Source organism: Lepidochelys kempii, chromosome 13 (assembly GCF_965140285.1).
Source record: "Lepidochelys kempii isolate rLepKem1 chromosome 13, rLepKem1.hap1, whole genome shotgun sequence".
Lineage (NCBI taxonomy): Eukaryota > Metazoa > Chordata > Testudines > Cheloniidae > Lepidochelys > Lepidochelys kempii.
Window position 1 is genome coordinate 29,656,060 of NC_136392.1, and position 27,943 is coordinate 29,684,002.

The 27,943-nt window shown below is 50.0% G+C and overlaps 1 protein-coding gene across 1 annotated transcript in view; it reads right to left on the reverse strand.

Annotated features, from left to right (window-relative positions):
* MYH7B (myosin heavy chain 7B) overlaps nt 1-19,888 on the reverse strand; it is a 50,675-nt gene extending 30,787 nt beyond the window's left edge. The window contains exons 1-11 of the mRNA XM_073309927.2: nt 19,770-19,888; nt 18,797-18,900; nt 14,238-14,381; nt 13,248-13,404; nt 12,153-12,180; nt 10,420-10,516; nt 9,593-9,616; nt 4,794-4,886; nt 3,744-3,807; nt 3,535-3,633; nt 2,008-2,111 (exon numbers count right to left, since the gene is read on the reverse strand). Coding sequence (XP_073166028.1) covers nt 2,008-2,111; nt 3,535-3,633; nt 3,744-3,807; nt 4,794-4,886; nt 9,593-9,616; nt 10,420-10,516; nt 12,153-12,180; nt 13,248-13,404; nt 14,238-14,381; nt 18,797-18,900; nt 19,770-19,860 — 1,005 coding nt within the window. The 5' untranslated portion in view covers nt 19,861-19,888. The remainder of the gene's footprint in view (nt 1-2,007; nt 2,112-3,534; nt 3,634-3,743; nt 3,808-4,793; nt 4,887-9,592; nt 9,617-10,419; nt 10,517-12,152; nt 12,181-13,247; nt 13,405-14,237; nt 14,382-18,796; nt 18,901-19,769) is intronic.
* Nucleotides 19,889-27,943: the final 8,055 nt, after the last annotated feature.

Consider the following 27,943-nt stretch of genomic DNA (forward strand, 5'->3'; position numbering starts at 1 on the left):
AGTTAACAGCTACCATGGTGGGGGGGTTTTTGTATTATCGCCCCTACATGGATATTACACTGAATTACATTATGGTCACTGCTACAGAGTGGGTCAGCTAGAGTGACCTCTTGGACCAGATCCTGTGCTCCGCTTAGAATGAAAGCAACAATTGCCTCTCCCCTGCTGGGTGTCAGGACTAGCTGATCTGAGAAGCAGGCATTTATGATGTCTAGGAGTTTCTCTCTGACCTGCTGAGGTGACATTTACCCAGTCAGTATGAGGATAGTTGAAATCACCCATTACTGCACTTTCTGCTTTTCTAGGCTCTCTAACATCCCTTAGCATTTTGCGGTCACTGTCACCATCCTGGTCAGATGGTCAGGAGTATATTCCTACTGCGATACTCTTATTATTCAAGCCTGGAATTTCTATCCATAGAAATTCTTTGGTACAATTTGATTCAGTTAAGATTTTTACCTTATTTGATTCTCTGCTTTCTTTCACATATAGTGCCAATCCCCCATCAGCACGGCCTGCTCTGTTGTTCCTGTATATTTTAAGCCCTGGTATTACTATGTCCCATTGATTATCCTCATTCCACCAAGTCTCTGTGAGGCCTATTATATCAATAGCCTCATTTCATATCAGGCACTCTAGTTCACCCATCTTAGTATTTAGACTTCTAGCAGTTGTATATAAGCACTTGTACATTTTGTCAATAATCAGTTGCTTGCCTTCAGGTGCTATATATAAATGTGACTCTTTTACACTTGACTCTTCCTCACTGACTCCTACCTGTACTTTACCAGATTCTTTCCTATCCTCTCTACTAGGATATAGAGTTCCCCATTTAATCAGTTCATTCCTAAGAGACATCCCCACGCAAATTGTGTACTCTCCACACCTGTCGGATTTCCCCCAGCCCTTACTTTAAAAAATCCTCTACAACCTTTTTAATTTTACATGCCAACAGTCTGGTTCAGTTTGGGTTGGGTGGAGCCCCGTCCCTCCTCTATAAGCCAATCCTTCCCCAAAAGGTTCCCTGGTTCCTAATCAACCTAAATCCCTCCTCCCCACACCACTGTCTCATCCATGCATTGAGACCCTGCAGTTCTGTGTGCCTTACTGGCCTTGTGCAAAGGAAGGAAACATTTTAGAGAATGCTACCATGAAGTTCTTGTCTTTAATCTCTTACTTAGTGGCCTAAATTTGGCCTCCATAATCTCTCTCCTATATTTCCCTAAGACACTGGTACCTACATGTACCATGACCACTGACTCCTCCCCAGCACTACCTATAAGTCTGTCTAGGTGTTTGCACCAGGCAGGCAATTCACTAGGCATTTCTCCTTGTCATCACAAACCCAAATATCTATATTTCTAATAACTGAATCCACTATTACTAGTACCCATCTCTTCCTAAAACTGGGGTTCCCTCCCCTGGAGGGGTATCCGTCATAGGTTCTGACTCCGTGGGTGCTCCAGGGCTGGAGCAGCCACAGGGGAAAAACGGTGGGTGCTGAGCACCCACCAGCAGCCCCCTATCAGGGGCCAGGACTCCGGGTTCTATTCCCGGTTCTGTCACTGAGCCTCTGTGGTTTTCAAAATGAGATGCTCACTCCTACATGTCTAGGGCTGTGTGCATCATTGGTGGCCATGTGTCTCACTGGCCGTTTGCATGGGACTGACCCCCTCTGGGTGCGTAGTGATAGGAACGACACACACTGCCATGCATGGCCCTTACCCATGCTGTGGCTTGCTTTCCAGTCTATAAGTGGGGCTGAGAATGCACTCTCCCTCACTGCAGGGGACAGCTGGGGAGTGAATGTCTGCAAACCTCGGGGTCCCTTGCGGGGCAGGGGCTGGAGATGTGCACAGGGTGATTATTAATAAAACATCAGCAGAGCTCAGCGGTGTCTAAGCAAAGCTGGGCCATGGCCCCATTTCAGTCCAGGAGCATGTGAAGCCGTTCTCCCCTCTGCCCTCTTCCCAGGCCTCTCCCCTTCTCTGTCTCACAGGTACGTACGTCTGTAGCCATGAGCTCCTCGCCATCATCCAGGTTGTCCACTGTTGTTACGCCTTGCGAGCAGAAGTGGTAGTCGTAGGGGTTGAGGGAGAGCAGCAGCATATCTGGGAGCAGGAGGGAGAGCACGGGCGTGAGGTACGGTCAGCTCCTCTGTCTGCTGACTTACGTTCCAGAGCAGACTCCACGGGAAAGGCTGGCACAGGACCGGAGGGGCCTAATGCTCTGCACAGCTCCAGGAACGAGCCCTAGGGCCCAGTGTAACCAAGGCTCTGCCGTGGGACATGCCCTCCCTTGGCTGAGCTCTGGACCTGCAAACCTGGCAGAGGGCTGGGCTCCCAGGTGGACACCCCAGGCATCAGGAGGCAGCTGGAGGCTGGCTGGAGCCCTGCCCCTTGGAGCCGCAGGGAGGGTGGAGGGCAGTGCTCCGGGCAGGGGCTAAGTGCAGTGGGATGTTTGGTTTCTCCCGGGCTCGCCCATAGTGCAACATGCGCCATGAAGCTGGCCCTGGCGCATACCACAAAACCCACTGCTCCTGGGGAGGCTCAGCTGGAGCCCCGGGCCGTGCGCTGCCATCTCCGGCAGCTTGCTGAGCAGCAGCTGCCAAAGAGCAGTGGAGAGCTACCCTGCTCTGCCTTTGCTCCACCTGTCCTGGTAATGCCCCAGCACGCCAGTGCCCTGCCACTCCCCCTACCCTGGTCTCATTGCCCAGGCCCTCATAAACACCACACTGTGCCCATCGCACGGCTGCGGATACAGCCCCCTCCCTGCAGCACTGGCCCCCTGGCACCGTGGCACGTACTGCTGGTGCCCAGTTCCCAGGGCTAAGCAGCGCATGCTGTGTCTCTGTGGGCAGGGCAGGGGGAGGGCTGGGTGGCTGAGGGCAGAAGAGGGAAGCATGGCTGGGTGTGACTCCCAGCCCATTCCAGTCTGTTGCCTCAGCTCTAGCTCCCTGGATGGGACTGGCGTGTGGGGCTGACTCCAGCAGGCCCGGCAGCCCTTCGCGAGGCCCATCTCTTCTGCAGCTCCAGCTCCCTTCTGCTATCTTCGGAAGGCTGCTGGGCTGGAGACTGATTTAGAAGTGGCTGTGCATGCCCTCGTGACCCCCAGATAAGATTACTGTCCCCGGCTCTCCAGACCTGCCTAATAAGGTGCTGCTCACAATCCAGCAGCAGGCTCAACAGGCGGCAGCCAAGAAGCTTATCACGCCAGGGGCTCTGCCAAGCATCTCTCCAGTGCGGAAAGGTTTCCTGTCACGCGGCCCCTGGATCCCAGCCCTGCTCAGTGCCTAAGAGGTGGCTCAATGGCAGAGCCTGGCAGGGCCAGTTGGGATCATTTCTGGGCCCTCCGTGAGGTCCCAGAGGGCAGTGCTGAGTAACGACAGCTCTGCCCCCAGCACCCTTCCTCCAAGGGATCTAGTTGGGCTCCCTCCCCCTGTGGGGCACTGACTTCACCAGGGGCTGTGGTTGCCCAGGCCAGATGTGTTTACACTGTCGTTTCCCCTGGGCCTGTTGCTTTGAAGCTGCTTACCTTGGAGCTCAGGTTTCTTCCCAGACACGATCTGGTAGTAGATGTGGTAGCTTCTCTCACCGGGTTGCTGGAAAATCACTCTGGATTTTTCCAGCAAGTCTAGAAACAAACAGAAAAAAAACCAGATTGGGCTTTTTCCGGAGCTGATCCAGTGTCAGGGCATAAAAAGAGCGTGTTGAATTAGCAGCTGCGCAAGGCTGCTTACTCACAGATATCAATGTCAGCGGAGGCCAGTTTCCCTGAGGGGCCAAAATGGATTCGGATGAACTTGCCCTAAGGGAAGGAGATAAATACTTAGGCTGGACAGAGGCACTAAGGCAGGCACAGCTGCTGTCCTGGGTGGGCAGCTCTTACAAATCAGACAGCGGGGGAGGGCTAAGGGTCTGTCTGTTCTCTGCCAAATGCTAATGTCACACAACCTTGGGGCTCAATACAAGGTGGCTGGGTGAAATTCTCTGCCTGTGCTGGTCCCTTTTGGCTCAGAGGGGGCTCATCCCCCTGAGCGTTGCTCCATGTGGCTGTGCTCTCCTGCAGCACTCAGAGGATAGTTGCAGATGGCCCCTGACAGCCCCTGGCTCCTGGGCAGAGCTGCATGATGCTGGGTCTGCAGCACAAACTACCTGTACAGTCATGGCCTGCTACTGCTGATCGAGCTCAGGAGACCCTACGACACTCCCAGGCCCCTGGTGCATCGGGGAATCCAGAGAGGACCAAGAATGTTACTGTGGCCTCCAGCGCATTATTATGGAGATAAATGGGAACCAGGCGTTTGGTTGAGCCAAACACAGGGCCAGGGTTCGACGAAGGGGACACTGCACCACCGGTCCACTGAGGCACCTCCCAGCATTGGCACTTCCAGCTCTCCCTTTGTGCCAGGCTCCTTCGTGGCACTGCCGGTCATCACCCACAGCCTGATCCAAGCAGAGATGGACTTTGGGCCTCCCCTAACTCCAGCCTCACCTTTTAGGGCCAGATCCTCAGCTGGTGTAAATTAAATGGCACAGCTCAGTGAACTAGCCTGGGCAGTTAACACCAGGGAGTGGCATTGCTTTACAGCAGCAAAGGATTTGGCCCTACATCCAACCCATCTAAAGAAGAGAGAGTTGCTAGTTCTGGCAATGATTTGTTCCCTATGTAAAAGCTAGCTCTGGATATCTGTGGCCACCTCACACAGGCATGGGTATCGATAACTTGAGCGTTGCTGCCTCTAGAAATATAAACCCTGTGTATTAACAAACACATCCTCCTAGCATACTTACAAAGCGCGAGGAGTTATCGTTTCGCAGGGTTTTGGCGTTGCCAAAGGCTTCCATAGCAGGGTTGGCCTCAATGATTTGATCCTCGAGGGTACCCTAGAAAATGCAGCCAAAGGATGGGTCAGCTTGTGTCTGTGTCATTAGTAACAGTGGCTCTGTTGCTACAGATGCAGCTAAGGGGCAGCAGGACGCAGGGCAGGGGGAAGTGCTGTGTACCTCAAGCCTCCGCTATTCTCACTCGCTTCCTTTAAGGCCTTAGTCTCCAGGGTGGCGCCTTCCTACCTGGCACGTCGTATTTTTAATTAACATTGGGGAGAACAGAGCTGGGCTTTGAGGCCATGAATTCTGTGGCCATCTCCTCCCCTGTGAGTGGTGCCTATAAAGGTCTGGGCTAATAGCTCAGCTGTACATGGGAGTCCTCTGTGACAGGGCCAAAGCTATAAAGGCCTGGAGAGGAGGGCTTGAGGTACTGAGAAAACCTGCCTTTGTAAGCGAAAGGGTCCAGGAAATAGCCCAGGAAAAGACATTAACAACCCTCTGTAACATTCCTAGGTGAGTTTTCCTTTAAACGCCTGTCAGAACCGTTCTCCCCAGAGAGGTGGTGGGGTGTGGGGTACAGTGTTATAGACACTGGCTGGGGGGAGCTTCAGAACTCACTGATGGCCTCTTCACAGCACCGCCTCTGCCCCAGACTCATGTTCTTGTTATTACATTTGTATGCCAGTAGCATCTAGGAGCCCAGTGTGCCAGGCACTGTACAAACACACAGAAGAGACTGTGCCTGCCCCAAGACCTTAAAGCCTAACTACGCAAGACAAACAAAGGGTGTGAGGGGAAACTGAGGCACAGAGTGGTGAAGTCATAGAAAAATCAGAGCTGGGACTAGCACTCATGTTTCCTTCACAGAGCCCAGCACGCTAGCAATTATACCATGGTATTATAACTTTGTACCACACCTCACCACCGTGTCTTAGCCACTGTCTCTCTAGATGGTACGGTGTGTTTTCCAAACGTTTCCAGAAAGCTACAGTCCATTTACTCGATTCATCATCTGACTCCTACCGACTGCTCCAGATACAGCCAAGCAGTACGCTGACTAGCCCAGGAGTACCTAGGCAGAGCCCCCCCAAACGCTCAGGCTGTCCTGACACCCTAGTCATGCCAAAGGGATGCAGGGCCTTGCCTGCACCAGGAAACCAGGATGTGTAATTCTCCACGGGTGCTGCTCCACCACAGTCACCAGCAATGGAAGCCGCAGTGGAGACAGCGCGCTGGTGTTTTTCATCACTGTGTCTTCAAACGTCGGAGTCCTAGCTACGTTAAACTACTACTGCAGCTTCCCCAGGTGGTGGTGTGGGTCCAGACCTACAGCACTGAGTGTTGCTGGTAAGACCATGTCACAGGGAAGCAGCCAGCTCTCCAGAGTCAAAGCTGTCACTAGCTTTCAGTTTGTTCTCTAATATCATCCAGCCTCAAAGATCCCTGGGATGGTCGGGCTCCCGCCTTTCAAACAAGTGTATCTCAGTGTTTGAATGTTAGTCTAACCCTATTGCCTGGAAACTCCAAAGCTGGGCGCTAGGTTTTGTATTTGGGGTTGGACCAAAGACTCTTTTTTCAAAGGCTCTCATTAGAGTAAGTCCCTCTGTCTTTTCTGACCCTTACATCTCCTTGCACTGAGCCATAAACACTAGGGGCAGAGCCCAAGCATGTGGCCGGCTCTAGTGGACAGATGAGAGGGCTGGGAGCTAGGCACTTGGGTATCCTGTTCGCAGCTCTCCCACACTATGTGGCCTTATATTGCACGTGGGGCGGTGTATCCCTTGTTAATTATTATTAATTAGCACCTCTCCTCTCAAAGAACATCAGACAGCTGAGTGAATTGGGTCTCCCAAGCCCCATGTGCGGTAGCTAAGTTCTGCAACACTCGCTTATAGAACTTGGGGGATTTATTAGGACACTGCACCAGTCAGGACCCTCTGGTGCATGAGAGCAGATTGGCTCCTGACTTAGTTCCTGCTTTGCCCAGCACTCTGGAAATGTTTGGTGGCGCCCCCTGCAGGAGGAGAGAGCAGCACTGCTCGGGGGGTGCTCACCTCTCCCCTGCGTCCTTGCTGTGCTACCTGCCCCTGAGCGGAGAGGCTGCAGCCCACAAACCCTGGATGGCTTTGTTTGATGGGGGGCTTGGGAGAAGAGAGGCTAGCGGTGAGCTGATTTCGCTTGTCACCCCAGGACCAGCCAGTCTGTCGCTTCCAAGCCAGCGATAACGTACATCATGGGTTAAAAATGGCCCCCATAGGAAACACCCAGACAAACACTTTGCTAACTAGAAGGTGAAATTCAAGTTTTAAATCTCTAGCGATAATTTAAAGTTCAGCAAACTGGGAAATATGCTTAAACCCCAACCAACCCCCACTCTTGGAAAATACCCCAAATAACCTAAACCCTGCCTCTGTACCCCTGGCCACTCTTCGCCCCCACTCCTGAGACAATGGTACGCCAGTGCTGCATGCCTCCAATGCACTGCTATTCTAGGCACGCAGCCGTGGCCACCATTAACCCACTACACATGGGCCACCTCCCTGCCTGGCACCATCTACAATATCCCTCCCCTTTCCCTTCATACACATGCCCAAGACTGACCAGCTCCTGCTTGGCCAGCCCTCACACCACACACTGGACTTTGGACAGCCATTTGCACCTTTTACTAGCCACAGGGCTCAGCTCCCTGAGCCAGCAGAAGCGCTGAATTCTTATCTCACTGCAACTGGGCTACGTATCCTCCAATGTCTCAGCCGCACGGGCCATGGTTTCAGATGTTTGCATCCGTCAATGAAACACCAAGGTACAGGGTTTAAGGTATCTCAGCTGTCAGGATCCCAAGGCAAATCACTACGATTTCCAGGGCTGAGTGTCAACTAGAGCGATTCTGGCCATAGACACGCCTCTGCCTAGCATACAGGGTGCACAGCATGTGCCCTTACGGTTGTTTGGGGTTAGAAAGTAACCTTAACCCTGATGGTTCTGGTAGCTGCACTGTGCTCTGAAGGTTATTTTCCTGAGGTCTCTGATCCAGATTAACTTCCTTAACTCCAGCTAGCACAGTTTCTAACCCCATCCCATCCTCTCTGTGTTCACATTGAGATCCAAGATAGCTGGCTGATAATATTGGAGCAGATGCAACAAAGATTGCCTTTGAAGGGATACGTTAGAGAAAACAGCTGTCTAGTTCACGTATAACCTTGAGAGGGGAGGGGCAGCTCCAACTGGATGGATTCATCCAGCCTTATTGACTGGGCTGCCCACCGCCCACCATGGGCTCGCAGCCCTTTGATTACATGGCTCTTTACATAATACTCAAAAAGAAAAGGAGGACTTGTGGCACCTTAGAGACTAACCAATTTATTTGAGCATGAGCTTTCGTGAGCTACAGCTCACTTCATCGGATGCATACCGTGGAAACTGCAGCAGACTTTATATACACACAGAGAATATGAAACAATACCTCCTCCCACCCCACTGTCCTGACATTATTGTTTGGAGGTATTGTTTCATATTCTCTGTGTGTATATAAAGTCTGCTGCAGTTTCCACAGTATGCATCCGATGAAGTGAGCTGTAGCTCACGAAAGCTCATGCTCAAATAAATTGGTTAGTCTCTAAGGTGCCACAAGTACTCCTTTTCTTTTTGCGAATACAGACTAACACGGCTGTTACTCTGAAACCTGTCATTACATAATACTGTTATTCACAAGCACTTTACCCTCCGATCCAGAGCTGGACTGGGGGACCCTGGAGCACAGCACACTGGTCCGTTGGGCAGATGTAACATGAGAGCAGGAGTTATATACTGCATAGCAGACCCACTTGGGCTTCGGGTGATGATATTTTCGATATACTGCTACCATTGTAAATGTAACTGTTTATGCAGCGCCCTAGCGCCTCACTTCCCTCCCCCAGCACCACGGACAGAAACTGTTACCCATTGGGATTAGGGACGTGTTGTTGCTAAAACTCAGAGGCAAACGATCCAGATTTAAAGCGGGGGATGTGCGTGACAGAGTGAAACTAGGCTCCCGCGGTCGGGGTGAATCCACTCAATGCTCTGGCCCCAAAATTTAACAGTCACTCTCATTTAAATGAGGTACCCTCCCAAAGCAAGCATCCACTGGCATCTGGACTCAAAGGTCTGGTACTGAAGGCCGTACTCAGGTCAATGCCTGAGGAAGTCAGTGAGAGCTCGGCCTGACCAGACACTGAGTAACTGCTTCAAGCCTGGTCCTTTTTAGACATTTCTGGTTTGCAGTGCAGCCTCTCACAGAGCCACAGCCTGGCAAGAGCTTCCAGCCCCCCTTCCACTGAGGCTTGCAGTGAACTGGGAGCTAAAGAAATTCCATCCCCAGGGCAGTGGATAGAAAATCCCAGCCTGACTCAATGCCCTGCAATGTGCAGATCCCAGTCCTGGCGACAGTGATCCCTCCACTGAGAGAGAAGCTGCTCTACGAAGAGACATGCAGCCTCCCTGGATCCTCTCAGCAACCACAAGAGCACTTTCCAGCTGCAATACTGTCTTGTCACATCAGCAAAACGCAGTCCTGTGCACAGGGGCCTGATTCTGATCTCATGTCAGTTTCACAATGCTACCATTCCAGTGACATCATTACTCAAGTTACTCTTGACTTGCACTGGCATAAATGAGCTCAGAAAGGGCCAACACCTCCCCATCATAGTGGGAGTTAACGAAGTGCTGATTAGCAAGCCTAGCCTCTCGTTCGAGGATTGGCCCCTATTCCATGTAACACTTACCCCAGTTTTAGTGGCAGGAGCTTGCTAGAAAAAGGAAAGAAAACTGTCTTTAGAATTCCAGAAGGGACAGGTCAGAATCACAGAAAGCATCAATTAAAAAAGCAGGGCGTTAAAATTTAGTTACTAAAATGGTCCAAAAAATCGAAGGATTAAATTTAAAAAAATACACCAAAAATATGTTAAATAGATTAGCTCAAGAAAAAGAAGAAAAGCACCAAAAAGCAGGAATAGTTAAATCCAAACCCAGGGAAGAGGAAAGGAAAACAATGCTGGAGAATTGCTTATCAAATACCTGAAACAGCCAGCCTGCTTCTGCAAGGGAAAGCAGGCTGGGGCATCAAGTATCCAGAAGAAATAAGCAATTGCAAGGGATCTCAAAAATAACCAACACCAAAGAAATGCAAGAAAGAATCAAAACAAGAGCAAGAAAAAAGCAGAAGCTGGACAAAGACCAAAATGAACACAAGAACCAAAAAGAGAAAAGGGGGGAAAAAGCAAAAAGCAAGGCTTAAAAGAGACGGGGTGGAAATGGGGGGGGGTCCTGTCCCCTTTAGAGCGTCTGAAAAAGAAAATATGTTGGGGTGAAAGAAAAGATGGGCCCAAAAGACCCCAGTGTGGCTGATCCGTTTGGTGAGCCACTTAAAAACTCCATTTCCCCAAGATCAATTGTTTCAAGCCTTGCTTGTTCAAAAGTCAAAGGAAAAGCAAAGCCCATGAGGGGCCAGATCCAAACATGTTTCCAAATGCAAAAAGTTACAAAAAAAAAGAATAAGAAAGAAAAAAAGAAAAAGAAAACAGCCAAAGTGTGTTTCAAATGAGGGTCTTACTCCTTTCTTGCCCGGCGTGTCGCCCAGGGCTGCGACAATGGCAAAGTACTGAATGACCCGCTTGGTGTTTACAGTCTTACCAGCACCAGATTCTCCGCTTAGGGTAACAGAAATACACAGATCAAGAAAATGAGGCAGAGTCAGGCAAAACCTTTACACAGAGACTCAGAAAACTAAGGACACGGCCCAGCCCCCTCTAACAGTGTCATGTAAAAGAAGTGAAACACCGAGGGAGGAGTTCAGCCCTGCCCAGCCCTGGGCAGTCCGTGATCCCTTCCCATGGGCTAACACGCTGCACGGGGGCAATGTGGGGCTTTCAGCCCCTGGGCTCAGCCCCTGTGGTGCTGCACTGACACAAGTCCCTTGAACAGACGGGCAGAGCTGCTGGACTTTGCAGCGGAGTGAGTGATCTCCCCTGGTGTGAACCCAGCGCAAGCAGGGCCGCCGCTCATCTGGGCTTTGCCCGGCTGCATTAGGGGGCTGAAATGGGGCTTCTCCACCAGGGGCAGCCCCCCCAAGGCTGACGCTGGGGCAAATCACCACTGCAGACACGGCCAGTGACTCCACGAAGTGCCAGGTGGGGAAGTCTCCCCCACTCCAGGCTCCTCCTAGTCTGTTGCACGTTTGGTATGAACTTCAGCGCTCCGGGGGCTCAGCAAGGAGCCTGCCCCCTCCTGCTACAGCTCAGGCTTTGACACTTTCACCCCAGTTCCCTGGGGAGTGAGGGGCTCCTACGGTCTGTGGGACGTACTCTGCCCTCCCCCACCCCCCAGAGGGAGCCCACTCCAGTTTGCAGAGGAGGGCCAGGAGTCCAGGTGAGACCCAGGGGCTGGCTTCTTTAGCAGGCGGGCTGGGCAATTCCTGCTGCCCTGATCTGCACCGCCCGCTGGTACTGGCTCACAAGGCCTTGCAGCGATTTCATTCCTAGAGTTAGCTGCTCTTCTATTGTAATCCCAGATCACAAAGAGCAGGGATGGGTGTGGGGGGGAGCTGCCGCAGGACAAGAGCCAATTACCTAATTAGGCCATGGCTGAGGCTAAAAATGTCAGTGGCTCATGGCAGCAGGGTAGGGCCCTTCAGTGAACTTTATATAGCCCTCATCTATATGTCACTTGAACTTAACCTTGCCTGCCCCTCCCCCATCACCCTCCTGGGCCTGGCTGCCTCCTCTGCCCACCAGTCCTGTTCAGGAGCACCATGCATGTTCCTTCCGGGGGAAAGGCCTTAGCTCCCCCAGCTGTGGGCTAACATCACACTGCATGTGGCCAGCCCCAGCACTGGGGCTGGGAAACAGGTTGCTCCAGGGGACCCATTTGGGAGGTTCCTGCCCCGTGATGCCAGCAGCAACAAGTGCAGGGTGAGCAGCTGCCCTTGCCACTGTCACCAGACGGGCTGCCCTGGAGGGGCTCTGGGAGCCGATGGTGGGGATGTGAAGGAGTCTTGTTTGGGGGGGGTGGCAGCCAGTGAGGCCTGATGCGGGCCTCATGAGGGGCCAGGTGGTCTGATGGCTGGTGAGGGGGTGCAGCTGGGGGCATCACATCTCACAGGGGGAAGGCTACCAGTCAATGGGTCAGTCCAAATGACAGGGAAGAGTAAACCACTGCCAGGGACCCTAAAGACAACTTGTATCCTGCAGTGACGGGCAGGAGAATTGGATCCAGGAGCCTAACCCAGAGACATGTACAATGCAGTCAGGGAACAATGGCCAACAAAGGGAAGCATGGGTCACTTACGTGATGAGCATGGACTGGTTCTCACGATCTGGAAAAGAAAGAGCCAGTGTTAGACTGAAATGTACCAAGATAGCTTGGTGCTCTGAGAACTCTCCAGGGCTGCCGTGGGTCTGGGCTTTCCCTGTTTATCCACAGCCACACCTGGCTGGTCAGTGACCATGGGTATTCCCCCTTCATCAACAGCCTGTCCTGGCTGGTCAGTGACCATGGTATTCCCCCTTCATCCACAGCCTGTCTTGGCTATCAGTGACCATGGTATTCCCCCTCATCCACAACCCCCCCTGGCTGGTCAGTGACTGTGGTATTCCCCTCCCGGCTGGTCAGTGACCATGGTATTCCCCTTCATCCACAGCCCCTCCTGGCTCGATCAGCAACTATGTTCACCTGACTTATTAACACCAAGCTTTCCCAGGGTGAAAGGTCCAAAATGAGGCTGTGAGTGCAGGAGTTCCCTCAGGCTCCAGGGGACTGGCACCCCTGGGAAGAAGTATCCTGGTGTCTGTACATTTCTAGAGTGTTTCTTTTTATCCTGCTGTATCTTCCCTTCCTTCTCTGGACCTGGCCCCACAGCATGAGCCTGAGCCAGCCCACTGTGCTGCCAAGGCCCTGGCCCTGCCAGAGCAGCCCAGGGTCCATGCAGGTAGGTGCTCTTTCTCCTCACCATTCTGACTGTCCAGCTAAGGTAATTTATGGATCATTTTCCCTTTTAGGGGATTGTTACACGGCACTGCTGGTTCAGGACAGCTAAATGCCAGGGCTGTGTGTGGTGATCCCTCGAGATACAGGCTCTGACACCCACCCAGAGTCTGTTTTGCTGGAGGAAAGGTCTATTGGTTACTGATCAGTATTGCCTGTAATTAGTGTTTTTAACAGTGGTCCTGAACTCCCGTTCTGAGCCCAGTCCAGACACAAACGGTCGGGTTTATCCAGAGCTGGGCTTGATCCAGGCCCATTTCTGCTACTGTGCATTAGTTTCCTCTTGTGAGGTGATGCCCCAATGCCCTCCCCCGCAGCATTCCCCCTCCCACTGAACAAGGTCTGGCCTCCGCTGGGGGGCGAGCACAGGGAGGAGAGGGAGGAAAGATAGCCGCTTACTGCGCAACATGTCGTTGTAGGCATTGTCCGCAATGGAGTAGATGTGGGGCGGGACCTCTGACCTCCTCTTGCCCTTATAGGCTGCTACCACGGGGGAGGTGTAGACTGGCAGCCACTTGTAGGGGTTTATGGTGACACAGAACAAACCTGAATAGGTCTGAGAGCAGAGAAGAGGCAAGTGAGTGCACAGGGACCCAGCTGCCTCAACACAGCAGAACAAAGACTCTTCAAAGCCACCGGACTCAGGCAGTGAAGGAGCACATAGCTAGAGATGCCGCAATGGGGCCCACCTGTCTGCACCATGCTGCTTCCTTAGTCTATTACAGAACAGGGATGCAACCAGCCTTACCAGCGACATCCCCTTGTGCTGCCAACCTACCTTACCTTAATGGTGACATTCCTCCCCCACCACACAGGCAGCAGATCTATTCATCGCTACCCCCTCCACGCAGGCAGCTGGCCTTTGTCAGTGACATCCCTCCTGGAAAGCCACCTTTAGCATCTCCTCTGGAGGTCCTCGGGGCCGCCAGCTTTAGCCTTATCTAGAAATCCTTCCAGCGTTAGGAATTTTGGGAAGCATCGTGAATTGAGTTTCATTTTGCAGACTCCCTGGTAAGTGAGTCTCTTCACCTGGCATCCCGAGATCAGCCTGGGGGCTTATTTCGTTTTAATATGTTTCCCAAGTGAGTCTAATCAGTACACGTAAATCTATACCTCTATCTACCTACATCTGCCTGGAGATTTCTAATGCATCCACATGACTCCCATGTCACGAGGAATACTGAATGGGTAGGGTTCTGAGGCATGACAAATCCAGGACATAGCTGTCCTGATTCGACATGACCCTGGCTGGGATAGCCAGTAATTGGGACAATCAAGGGGAGAAATCTGGTAGTTTTGAGTTGGTGCCATTTCAATCAGCATTGACCTCTCACTGTGCTGGCCAGGGCTCTACGTGTCACCTTCACGCCCTGCACCAGCTTCACTTACATAGATCATCCAGTGGGAGTAGCGGCGCTTCAGGTTGTACAGCACGGAGGCCTCGTTGAGGTGCGTTAGCATGGCCATGTCCTCAATCATATCGAACTTGGGAGGGTTCATCTGCTGGACGTCGTCCTCCTTGACAACCCGGCTCTGCAGGGAGGAAGCAAAGCAGGGGAGCCTGAGTTTGTCCTTGGTTCCTTCCAGCCGGAATCAGGCTTTGCAGTCGCCATTAGCATTGACAGGGCAGCATGCTGTTTGCTCCCATCTGTTGTGCAGAGGGCTTGATTCTGATCTCATTTACACTAAGGTAAATCCTGATGATGGAAGCACTCCAGATTCACTTCAGTGTAAAGGGACGCAGCATCTGGCCCAGTCTCGTGTCTGGGCCTCATACCCTCCTGTGACTCTCTGAGGCCAGATTCTAGCTGCCCTGGCAGTGTCTAAGGAGATCTCTGATGCCAACCCCTCACCCTCGGCCCGGTCTCCATCCCTGCTTTCCTCCTGAGGGCAGGCAGTGAGACATCTTTGCTCAGCTGGGCACAGGTGCCCCCACGCTGGGGAGGATGCTCAATGCCTGAATACGTCGGTGGGAACTCTTTGGAAAAGCAGAGTTTGGCCTTTGCCAAGGGGAGAATGACACAAATGACCTAATATGGATCCAGAGCACAAGGGGGCGAGGGGCATTTTCTGGGCACCTGAGCTCATGCCACAAGAGGGCACCGGCAGGAGACAATTGTGCCGGAGACCAAGGGCAGGTCTACGCTAGAAGTGCTACATTGGCATGGCTGCACCGGTGTCACTGCAGCACGTCAGGTGAAGACGCTCAACGCTGACGGGAGAGCGCTCTCCCATCAATGTAATTACTGCGCCTCCGCGAGAGGCGGATGCTTTGTTGGCAGGAGAGCGTCTCCCACCGACATTGCGCTGGTGTGGACAGCGCTTAGGTCATAGAATCCTGACCTCAGGAGGTCATCTAGTCCAACCCCCTGCTCAAAGCAGGACCAATCCCCAATTTTTTTTGCCCCAGCTCCCTAAATGGCCCCCTCAAGGATTGAATTCACAACCCTGGGTTTAGCAGGCCAATGCTCAAACCACTGAGCTATCCTCCCCCACTGGAATGTGGTCGCTGGTGGTGGGAGGAGTCTTTTTCACACCCCTCAGTGACATAAGTGGAAGTGGAGACCTGCTCTGCGGGGTGAGCTCGTTCCACTCCAGAGGAGTCCCCAGCACTGCTCTGAGAATGCACCCTGTGACGGGCCCTGTCCGGCTCCGCAGACTTGCTCCCCCCGGGTCAGAGCCAGAGCACAGGGGAGCCTACATGGCAAAACAGGGTGGTCGCTGCTGTCTGCTCCCTTCATCCTGCACAGCCAGCCCTGCTCACACATGCCACCCCACCCCACCCCACCCCGCAGGGTTCTTCCAGAGGGACACACAGCTAATGGAGGACAAGCCAGAGTGCCATGTGAAGCTCCTGCCAGGTCAGAGCAATGTGAGGGTGGAGGAGGGACACCGGGCACAGGACCGGGGAGGGCCATGGAGTGATCAGCATTTCACCCTCCCGCACCAGCCATTGCCAGCTCTCATGCCACTCCACTTCCCCAGGGACAAGTGGCCTTGCTGTCCACACCCCAGCCACCAATCCCTTCCCTGTGCCGTCTGCCTCTGGCCAGACCTCCCAGCTGCCAACCATGTCACCCTGGTGATGAGCATCTGGCCAGACCCCCCTACAACCTGCCAAGATTGCCATGTTCCTGCCCCCAGGCACGGACTCCTTCTTGCTTCTCGGGGAAGGTTATTGCACTGTCTGAGAACCCACCGCGAGAGATCAGAAATACGAGAAGGCGTGCTCTAGGGCCTGGGCCTGCCCTGGTCCCCGGCACGTGGCCCGGCTGCTCTAACAGCTCTTCTCCATCCAGTGCTGAGTGCTCCTGCTGCTATGGGCCTTACTCCTTTCATCGGCAGTGGCCCATGGGGCAGTCCGGTTATGTCTCATCTCAAAGAATATGGTGCAGGGAGCTTTAAACAGCCGACATGTACAGACCATCTCTTGTCACTGTCTTCATTAAAATCTGTACATCTAAGTACTGGAATAGCTCTCACATTCTGCCTCTGTGCCTGATTGGGAGAAGGTGAATTTAGCACAGGCCACTGTTAATCAGAGTTGAAGAAAAGAGAGTTTCATTGCCACTATTAGGTGCATTAGAGAGAAAGTCTAGTAGTTAAAGCAGGGAACTGGGTCTCAGGACCCCTGGGTTCTAATCCAGGCTCTGCCCTAGATTCTGTGGCCCTTCGTCAGTCATTTTTACCCTCCCTGTGCCTCAGTCTTTGTCTGCATCAACACTTTTGTCAGCAAAACTTTTGTCGCTCAGAGGTGTGGACAGTGCTATGCCGGTGGGAGCCGCTCTCCTGCCCACATAGCTACCATCGCTTATGGTGGTGGTTTAATTATGCTGATGGGAGAGCGGCTACTCAGGAGAGCTTACAGCTGTGCCACTATTAGCCACTATTTTATAGCCTAAGTCACACTAGCATAAAATAGGGCTAATAATATCCGCGGATTTCACAGCCTGGTGGTGTGACACGGTTCATGAATTGTTTGTAAGAAGAACCTGGGGCTAATTCTCCTCTGATTTATTCTGGTGTAAATCAGGATAAACGCCATCAGAGTCGGTGTAATGACACTAATGTAAATCCAGTGTAATCAAGATCAGAATCGGACCCTTCATAATCCTGCTCTTGCATATACTGGTGCAACCCCACTGTACTAACTAGTCTAGCTCTGGTTTAACCAGAAGCAGAATTTAGGCAGGCTTAGACTAGATCTGATTTAGATAGACCTGCTTGGAAAAATTTCATCACAACAGGTTTCTGCTGGAAAATGCCATTGCAATGAAACAGATTTTTTTTTTTTTTGCTTAAATTGTATCGATTTTGATGAAGTCTCAGTTAGAAAAAAATGGAAACAAAAGTTTTGAAAATACCAAAACATCCCATTTCGATTTTTCATTTTGAAATGTCTTTTTGTTTTGAAATTTACTTTATTTTATATTTTTTTTAAATTAAAAAAGGTTGAAATCGAAGGAAACTTATTGAAACAAAATGTCTCAGTTGACCTGAAAGAGTTTTGGAGGGCATTTCATTTTGTGAAATACTTCGGAGTTTTGACTTTTTGTTACAATTCAGAATGAAAGTTGTTTTGAAATCTCAAAACTTTTCCCTGGGACAGAAACTTTTCCAACCAGTTCAAGATTTTGACAGATGTAAGCTATTGCTCATTACATTGACTAGCACCATAGCAATGCAAACAAAGAAATACATAGTTCACCGTGTACATAGGACATGACTTTCTATTCAGTTACTCCAGTTTTACACTGGTGTTACTCTGTTGAGTAGTGGTGTTACACTGGCATAAAAAGAAAAGGAGGACTTGTGGCACCTTAGAGACTAAAAAATTTATTTGAGCATGAGCTTTCGTGAGCTACAGCTCACTTCATCGGATGCATTCAGTGGAAATGCTCAAATAAATGTGTTAGTCTCTAAGGTGCCACAAGTCCTCCTTTACTTTTTGCAGATACAGACTAACACGGCTGCTACTCTGAAAACTGGCATAAAACTGTTCTAATGGAGTGGAGAATCCAGCCCAGAAATTATTTTTACCATATATTATTTTGGTAAATAGAAATTGACTGGAGCAGATTGTGAGTTTACACCAGTGTAGATCTGGAATATTTCCACTGAGTTCCATGGGACTCATTCTGATCTCCCAGCTACCCTATACTGGTGTAACTCCATTGATTTTTGAGGACTCACTCCTGATTGCCACTGGTGTAAATGAGGTCAGGCCCAATGGATTGACATGGGTGGAGCAGAGTTCAGAATCTGGCTGTATGTGTATAACAATTTAACAACCTCTTAGTCATATGTATCTAAACACTATAATGAAACTGAGGTACCCAGATATTGCAGCACTGAGTGCTATGGTGATCCCTCTAAGCAATGTAGTTAGTTCATTAAAATATTGATCTTTGGACAAAGTCTGTTTTCTATAGTACTGGTGTAAATTCAGAGTAACTCCAGATTTGCACCAGTTCCCCTTATTCCTGCTTTGAATGGTTTTCTCTCAGGATTGACTGAATAATTTCGTCCAAGGGAGCAACTGGCTGTTTGCAAACTGAGCAGACTTCTCCTGTTGGCTGTTGTTACAGCTGTTAAGATGCCAGCTGATCACTGGGGCTGGGGAAGCCCTACTGTCATTCTTGTAGTCTGTTGTTTAGAGAGGACTTTTTGAAACTGAACATTTGATGCTGGTTTATTGAAGCCCTGACATGTTTGGCAAGTCAGATAGCACATTGTTACCGAGTACATTACGGTGTAACAAAAGCCATTTACACTACTGAGCTGACTGATCCCAAGTTGATCACTTAAGTAAGAACTTGTCTAGTTTCCGAGATGAGCTGTTCATACATACGCCGCCCCCCCCCCCCCCGCATTCCTTTCCTCTGTGCTTCTTTCCCCGTTCCTATGGCTGCCCTTTGAAAACCAAAAATCAAGATTGTTTTGCTTACGTCTTTATTTTTGGTTTCCACTGTGACTTTGCCACCAGAGATTTCTTTGATTTCGACCTCGACATAGGCTTCCTTGTCATCTGGGATCCAAGCTCGTTTCTTTCCTTCAGGTCCAAAAGAAAAGAGAAGAAAACAGTCTGAAGCAAAGGGAACTGTTTGCTCTTGTCAGTAGCTTTCAGAGAGCGGTAAGAACACAAACTAGCAATATTAAGGGACATTTGTTTTTTCCTTCCAGCGTTTGTGGTCATTTGACCAGGATTCCCTGGGAGTTTTCATGCTGGATGCTTGTTTAATTTTCCCCAATTAATGCTAAGATTGACTTTCGTCTGTTGTTTGCTGCATTTTTGGAGACTCATGTAGAAAACACTTTAGGGAATACAAAATTTACCCCCTCCCCCATTTATTTATTAGCCCTCCAAAATTTATCCTGGCACAAACCCAGGGCTTTTTTATCCCTGGCACACTCTAGCTGTGCAGCAATGGCAATCAAATATGATAATGGAACAAGTGGAAGGATAATGTGAAGAATCTGTCACCCAAATCTATGATGATCCCCATTCATCACCAAAGTAAAATGGGAAGAGGGCTTTGCTGAGATCTGTTTCTGTGGAACAGGCACTGCTGGCTCCCTCAGTCCTTCTGGGCACTTTACCTAGGTGCAGATAAACAGCCACCTTGTTACCCTCCACACGGAGACACCACAGTGACTGCCAAAAGCAGCTGCCGCCTTTCACTAACACTGAGTTATTCTGGTCCTCTGACTTCTTACCAGTGAGCACAAGAGCAGGGCTGCAGGTGGGGGGATTCCACTGCTGCAGGAGCATATGGGAAGCACGGGACAAAGTGATGCTACAAGACCCTACCAGGGTCCACAACACTGGGAAGGGAGCTGGAATACTCTGCAAACCAGGCCATGGACGTGAGAGCCCCTGTGACCAGCACGTGCCATGCTCAAAGGTGCTGCTGATCTTACCATCGAATGCGATGGTTTGAAGCTTGAGCTGCTCTGTGTAGCTCTTCCGGAGGAAGTCAGCAGCCTCCCCGAACTCGCTCAAGTCCATCATGGCTATCTTGCCTCCTAGGAGGGAAAAGACTGGACAGCAGAAAAGAAAGAAGAAGCCAAAGACTTGTGAGCCCTGAAAAGGAGGGAAAGTAGAGACAAGGAATCAGTCCAGAGAGACAATGCCAGTCCACAGGCTGCTTACAGGGGGCAGATACAATTTTCAAACACACCATGAACTTAAGCGGGCCCAGGAGAATAACAGCAGTAATAAACAGCCCCAGATCTGCCAAAGTAATTACTAACCACACGGTACGCCTGCCATCTATATTGCAATGCACCTCTCGCCTGTCTCTCTTAGTGAGTGGAAACTGAGCTTCGATCCTGAGTCTGTTGAAATCTACCCACTGCACATTTGGATTTCTGTCAGCAGCCAAGGTGGCAAAGAGAAGCCCGCTTTTCACGATCACCTCTGGCAGTGCAATTCCTGTTCTGTAGCCCCTCTGAAACAGGCACCACTTTTGCAAACCCCGTAAGAATACAAGGGTCCCTGCTCCAAAGTTAATATTGGAGTAGAGAACAGGAAAAAGAAGGGTGAGAGCGTTAACCCCTGAAAGCTCTTGAGTGCCTTCCAGGTGGCTGCCATAACAGTTGCACTGACAAGCGATATTATTGCATTATTTCCTATCCTCCATACAATACAATACCATGCAACAGAACTGAGAAACCCCGCATCAATACAGACATTGTAACAAGCGCTGGTACCAGGAACTTCCCAGATTTCCCAGATCTCATTAAATAGGCTTTTCCTAATGTCCCTCTCTATCTTGGAGACAGGCTGCTCTGACCCACCCTCCCTACACCCCCCAGTTAGTACCCAGTCCTGTCTCTCTGGAGCTCCTGTCCTGCTGGCGGGGAAGCAGGTTAGCAGCACAGAGAAGGATGCACACAGACATGCTCTTTATTACCAACCTTGGTTATAGGACTGAATGGCTGTGGGTGTGCAGTGAAGCCCCCTTTTATTGTGTCTGTCAAGGTCAGAGTGGGAAGAGATATGTCAGAAATTCCCATGTGTCACATCCACGCAGCTCCATTGGTGCTGCTGTCCTCCTGCCCAGAGAGACACAAAAGGCAAACCTCGCTTTTATCTCCCTGCAAATGCGGGCTGGTTATTTTTACTCCTGTATTGTCAGGCGAGTACAAAGGCAGAGGGAGGCTCCAGTCTTGGGAGTCAGCACTGCTCTCCAAGCCAGCCTGTGCCTTGCTGATCTGCAGGGGACAGAGGTACAAGGGCTCTACCTCTCTCCTCTGCCTTCACCTGACATTGTCTGTGTCTCGCCACACGCCTCAGTGCCAGGAGAAGCACAGACTGGGCAGGCACAGCGGCTCCCACACTGATCTCGAAGCCGCACTTGCCCCGAGCTTTTTCCTCTGCCTTTCCCAGGGCCAAGCTCCCACTGATTTCAATGGGCACAGAGCTAAGGAAGGCATACACGTTTGGACCTTTGGTTTAGCTCTTTTCTGCTTTCCTTCTTCTCACAGGGCTCAGGTTGGTTCCTGGGAAGGTAAGTGACTCTGGAACGTTTGGCACCCAATGTTAGACCCCCAAGAGCCTTTTCTCTTGCTGGAGCAGAATCGCCGTAGGTGATATTTTTAAGAAAAAGGGACCAAATCTCCCATCACACCATGGCGACCCCACTGAATTCAGTGAGGCCAGTTGAATGAAAGCACCATGCACCCAGATAGTGTCTGCAGTACAGATGGGCTGTGGCCTTGAAATCTGCACCCAGATGTGAACTGTTGATAGTGATGAGCTCCAGTGAGTTGTCTCAGCCCCTTGGAGGTACACCAGCCAGCTTTGAAATCCAACTGGGCTTCCGGATCCAAACTGCCCCAGATTTCAGAGGGGTCTTAGGATCTGGGATTGTTCTGTGTGGCCAGGTCTAGCTGATAAAACTGAAGCTCTCCCAACCCTGACACAGCCTGGGTGGTCATATAAGAGCAGATCACTGGGTAACTAACAAACAAAGATTTGACATTTAACATCCAACAGGGTAGCTGCATAAATGAGTACAGCTCAGTCACTGCACTTCCTGAAAACCATATCAAATGGAGATGATAGGGCTGGTCCAGGCCAGTAGCTGAGGTCTGGGATCACCCTGGGCTGTAGGGCATCGGGATCCACTACCCCAGTTTTGGGATCCCCTGTTACCACGAAAAGCCGGGTAATAGTAATGGGGAATTCAGTTATTAGAAATAAAGAGAGTTGGGAGTTGTGATGACCAGGAGAACCGCTTGCCAGGTGAGAAGGTTGCAGATCTCACAAGATATCTAGACAAACTTATGTGGAATGCTGAGGAGGAGCCGGTGGTCGTGGTATGTGAAGGTACCAGTGACACAGGGAAAGGTAGGAGAGAGGTCCTGGAGGTGAAATTTAGGCTGCTAGGTAAGAGATTGAAAACCAGGACCTACATAGCAGCATTCTCTGAAATGTTTCCAGTTCCACGCACAGGGCCAGTTAGACAGGCAGAACTGCAGGGTCTCACTGTGTGGATGAGACGATGGTGTAGGGACAGCGGGTTTAGATTTATTAGGAACTGGGGAACCTTTTGGGAAAGGGGCACCCTATACAGGAAGGATGGTCTCCATCTAAACCAAAATGGAACCAGATTGCTGGCATGTAAAATTAAAAAGGTTGTAGACATGGGTGGCAGGTATCAAAGGCGGGAGGGGAGGGGCTGTGCCTCCCCAAACAGCCCTGTGTGGTCCTGCCCACACTCTGCTCCCAGGCCTCCTCCTGCTTCCCAGCGCTCTGCGGCTGGGGAGAGGGCATCGCGCTGGCCGGCTGCCCAACACTCTGGAGCTGGGGGTGGGGACCGCACGGCCCGCCTGCCCGGCACTCCAGGGCTGGAGTGGGGGGCCATGCCACCTGCCTGCCCAGCACTCCAGGACTTCCAGGGGGGCTGCGCCACCCGTCTGCCTGGAGCTCCAGGGCTTGGGGGCTTCAGGGTGGCCCGGGGCTAAGAGGGGGCTCTGGGCTCTAGCGGCAGCAGAGGGGGTGGGGCCTTGGGCCGAAGGGGTGGGCCACGCTGGGGGCTAGCCTCCCCATGCCCAGGGTTAACCTTCCACCCATGGTTTTAGAGGATTTTTTAAACTAAGGGCCGGGGGAAAGCCAACAGGTATGGAGAGCACATCGTCTGGGTGCAGACGTCCCTTAGGGATGAATTTATTCAAGGAGGAAGTCTATATCCTAGTAAAGAGGTACAGGTAGGAGCCAGTGACGAACAATCAAACATAAAAGTGTCCCATTTAAACATAACACATGAAGGAAGCAACTGAATATTGACAAAATGTACAAGTGCTTGTATACAACTGCTAGAAATTGAAATACTAAGACGGGTGAACTAGAGAGCCTGGTATGAAATGAGGATATTGATAGCACAGGCATCATGGAAGCTCGGCGGAATGAGGATAGTCATTCGGACACGCTTAATACTAGGGTACGAAATATACAGGAAGGACAGGGTAGTTTGTGCTAGTGGGGGAGTGGCACCATGTGTTAAAATGGCACAGAGTCAAATAAGGCAAAAATCTTAGATAGAACAAACCATCCCGTAGAATCTCTAGGGATAGAAATTCCAGGCTTGAATACTAAGAGTACAGCAGTAGGAATATATCCCCAACCACTCCTATGCTGGTAACAGTGACGGTGAAATACTAGAGGAGATTACAGCAGCTACAGAGAGGCCCCTACAGAGCCCTCGAGCCCCAGACTTGTAAAGCTACTAGCCAGCTAATGGCTATACGCTGCCCCACTGTAACCAACTTGTACTTTACAATAGACACAGACCATGGGAAGTCCCGCCTCAAGGGGTCTGACAAGCAGCAGCCCCATGGCCCCTGATTGGCCCCCTGCCCTATATAAATCCCAGGGGCATTCCAGGAAGTGTCCAGGTAACAGTGTGGCTCTCTTGTAGCTGCTATGGCCATTCCTGCCCCTGGCTTTGACCTTGGCTTTAGCTGGACTTTGCCTCCAGACCGTGACTTAGACCCTTGGTAGTGACCCTGGTCTGGAACCTGATGACACACTTTACTGCTATTCCCAGACTCAGATTTGATCCTGCTCTGATGCTTAGTCCCAAGAAGTGTCCTTGATCGGGTCCTGACAGCTACAAAAGCAGAAACTGCAGTAGTAATGGGTGACTTTAACTACCCTCATATTGACTGGGTACATGTCAGCTCAGGGTGTGATGTAGATGTAAAATTTCTAGACACCATTAACAACTGCTTCTTGGAGCAGCTAGTTCTGGAACCCATCAGGAGAGAGGAAATTCTGGATTTAGTTCTAAGTGGCTCACGGGAGGTCCAAGAGGACACTAGAGCTGAACTGCTTGGCAACAGTGGCCACAACGTAATTAAATTCAACATCCTTTTAGGGGGGAAAATACTAAAGAAACCCACCACGGTAGCGTTTAACTTCAAAAAGGGGAACTACACAAAAAATAGGAAGCTAGTTAAATGGAAATGAAAAGGAACAGTCACAAGAGTGAAATGCCTGCAAGCTGCACGGGAACGATTTAAAAACACTGTAACAGAGGCACAAACTAAATGTATACCCTAAATAAAAAGAAAGGCAGTAAGAGGATCAAAAAAATGCCACCTTGGCTAAACAGCAGAGGCAAAAAGGCATCCTTTAATAATTAGATGTCAAATCCTAGTGAGGAAAATAGAAAGGAGCATATGCTGGTAAGTCAAGAGTAAAAATATAATAACGTAGGCCAATAAAGAATTTGAAGAGCAGCTAGCTAAGGGCACACAAATTAACAGAAAAAAAAGTAAGTACATCAGAAGCAGGAAGCTTCCCAAACAATTCAGTGGGATCACTGAATGATCAAGGTGCTAAAAAAAAAGGAAGACAAGGCCATTGTGGAGAAGATAAATGAATTCTTTGCATCAGTCTTCACAGCAGATGTGGAGGGAGATCCCCAAACCTGGGCCATTCTTTTTAGATAACAAATGTGAGGAACTGTCCGAGACTGAGGTATCAGTATGGAAGGTTTTGGAACAAACAGATCAAAGTAGACAGTAATAAGGCACCAGGACCAGATGGCATCACCCAAGAGTTCTTGAAGGAGATCAAATATGAAATTGCAGAACTACTAACTTTAGTATGTAATCTATGGCTTAAATCAGCCTCTGTACCAGCTCCAGAGGTGATCCTGGCAATTACAGGCTGGTAAGAATAATTTGAACTATAGCAAAAGAAAAAAATCATCAGACAAACATGATATGTTGGGGAATAGTCAACATGCCTTTTGTAAAGGGAAATCATGCCTCACCAATCTATTAGGATTCTTTCAGGGAGTTAAGCATCTGAACAAGGGTGATCCTGTGGATATAGTGTACTTGGACTTTCAGAAAGCCTTTGACAAGGTCCCTCACCAAGCAGTCATGGAATCAGAGGGAAGCTCCTCTCACGGATCAGTAACAGGAAACAAAGGGTAGAAATAAATGGTCCATTTTTCAGAATGGAGAGAGGTAAATAGTGGGATACATAATAGTGTACAGGGACCTGTGATGATCAGTGTATTCATAAATGATCTGGAAAAGGGGGTGAACAGTAGGGTGGCACAATTTGCAGACCACACAAAATTACTCAAAATAGTTGAGTCCAAAGCTGACTGAAGAGTTACAAAGGGATGTCACAAAACTGGTGACAAAATGGCAGATGAAATTCAACGTTGTTAAATTCAAAGTAATGCATATTGGAAAAAATAATCCCAACAATACATATATATAAAATGATGGGGTCTAAATTAGCTGTTACCACTCAAGAAAGATCTTGGCGTCATTGTGGATAGTTCTCTGCAAGCATCCTCTCAATGTGCATTGGCAGCCAAAAAAGCAAACTGAATGTTAGGAAAGGGATAGATAAGAAAGAAAATATTATAATACCTCTGTATAAATCCATGCAGTTCTAGTCACCCCATCTCAAAAAAGACATATTAGAATTGGAAAAGGGGCAAAGAAGGGCAATACAAATGATTAAGGGTATAGAACAACTTCCATACTCGGAGAGATCAAAAAGATTAGGACTGTTCAGCTTGGAAAAGAGAGAACTAAAGAGGGATATGACAGACGTCTATAAAGTCACAAATGGTGTGGAGAAGGTGAACAAGGAAGTGTTATTTACCCCTTCACACAACATAAGAACCAGGGGTCACACAATGTAATTAATAGGCAGCAGGTTTAAAACAAACAAAAGGAAGTATTTCTGCACAGTCAACTTGTGGCACTCATTGCCGGGGGAATGCTGTGAAGACCAAAGGTAAAATGGCTTAAAAAATAATTAGATAAATTCGTGGAGGACATCAGTGGCTATAAGCCAAGAGGGTCATAGAGGATGTGGAAAAAGCTAATGTACTCAATGCTTTTTTTGCCTCTGTCTTCACGAACAAGGTCAGCTCCCAGACTGCTGCACTGGGCAGCACAGCATGGGGAGGAGGTGACCAGCCCTCTGCGGAGAAAGAAGTGGTTTGGGACTATTTAGAAAAGCTGGACGAGCACAAGTCCATGGAGCCGGATGCACTGCATCCGAGAGTGCTAAAGGAGTTGGTGGATGTGATTGCAGAGCCATTGGCCATTGTCTTTGAAAACTCCTGGCGATCCGGGGAAGTCCCGGATGACTGTAAAAAGGCTAATGTAGTGCCCATCTTTAAAAAAGGGAAGAAGGAGGATCCTGGGAACTACAGGCCAGTCAGCCTCACCTCAGTCCCTGGAAAAATCATGGAGCAGGTCCTCAAGGAATCAATTCTGAAGCACTTAGAGGAGAGGAAAGTGATCAGGAACAGTCACCATGGATTCACCAAGGGCAAGTCATGCCTGACTAATCTAATTGCCTTCTATGACGAGATAACTGCTCTGTGGATGAGGGGAAAGCAGTGGACATGTTGTTCCTTGACTTTAGCAAAGCTTTTGACACGGTCTCCCACAGTATTCTTGCCAGCAAGTTAAAGAAGTATGGGCTGGATGAATGGACTATAAGGTGGATAGAAAGTTGGCTAGATTGTCGGGCTCAACGGGTAGTGATCAATGGCTCCATGTCTAGTTGGCAGCCGGTATCAAGTGGAGTGCCCCAAGGGTCGGTCCTGGGGCCGGTTTTGTTCAATATCTTCATAAATGATCTGGAGGATGGTGTGGATTGCACCCTCAGCAAGTTTGCAGATGACACTAAACTGGGAGGAGAGGTAGATAAGTTGGAGGGTAGGGATAGGATACAGAGGGACCTAGACAAATTAGAGGATTGGGCCAAAAGAAATCTGATGAGGTTCAACAAGGACAAGTGCAGAGTCCTGCACGTAGGACGGAAGAACCCCATGCACCGCTACAGACTAGGGACCGAATGGCTCGGCAGCAGTTCTGCAGAAAAGGACCTAGGGGTTACAGCGGACAAGAAGCTGGATATTAGTCAACAGTGTGCCCTTGTTGCCAAGAAGGCCAATGGCATTTTGGGATGTATAGGTAGGGGCATAGCGAGCAGATCGAGGGACGTGATCGTTCCCCTCTATTTGACATTGGTGAGGCCTCATCTGGAGTACTGTGTCCAGTTTTGGGCCCCACACTACAAGAAGGATGTGGAAAAATTGGAAAACGTCCAGCGGAGGGCAACAAAAATGATTAGGGGACTGGAACACATGACTTTTGAGGAGAGGCTGAGGGTACTGGGATTGTTTAGTCTGCGGAAGAGAAGAATGAGGGGGGATTTGATAGCTGCTTTCAACTACCTGAAAGGGGGTTCCAAAGAGGATGGTTCTAGACTGTTCTCAGTGGTAGCTGATGACAGAACAAGGAGTAATGGTCTCAAGTTGCAGTGGGGGAGGTTTAGGTTGTATATTAGGAAAAACTTTTTCACTAGGAGGGTGGTGAAACACTGGACTATGTTACCTAGGGAGGTGGTGGAATCTCCTTCCTTAGATATTTTTAAGGTCAGGCTTGACTAAGCCCTGGCTGGGATGATTTAGTTGGGGATTGGTCCTGCTTTGAGCAGGGGGTTGGACTAGATGACCTCCTGAGGTCCCTTCCAACCCTGACATTCTATGATTCTATGATTCTACGCTCCGGATGTCTCTAAACCTCCAACCGCCAGA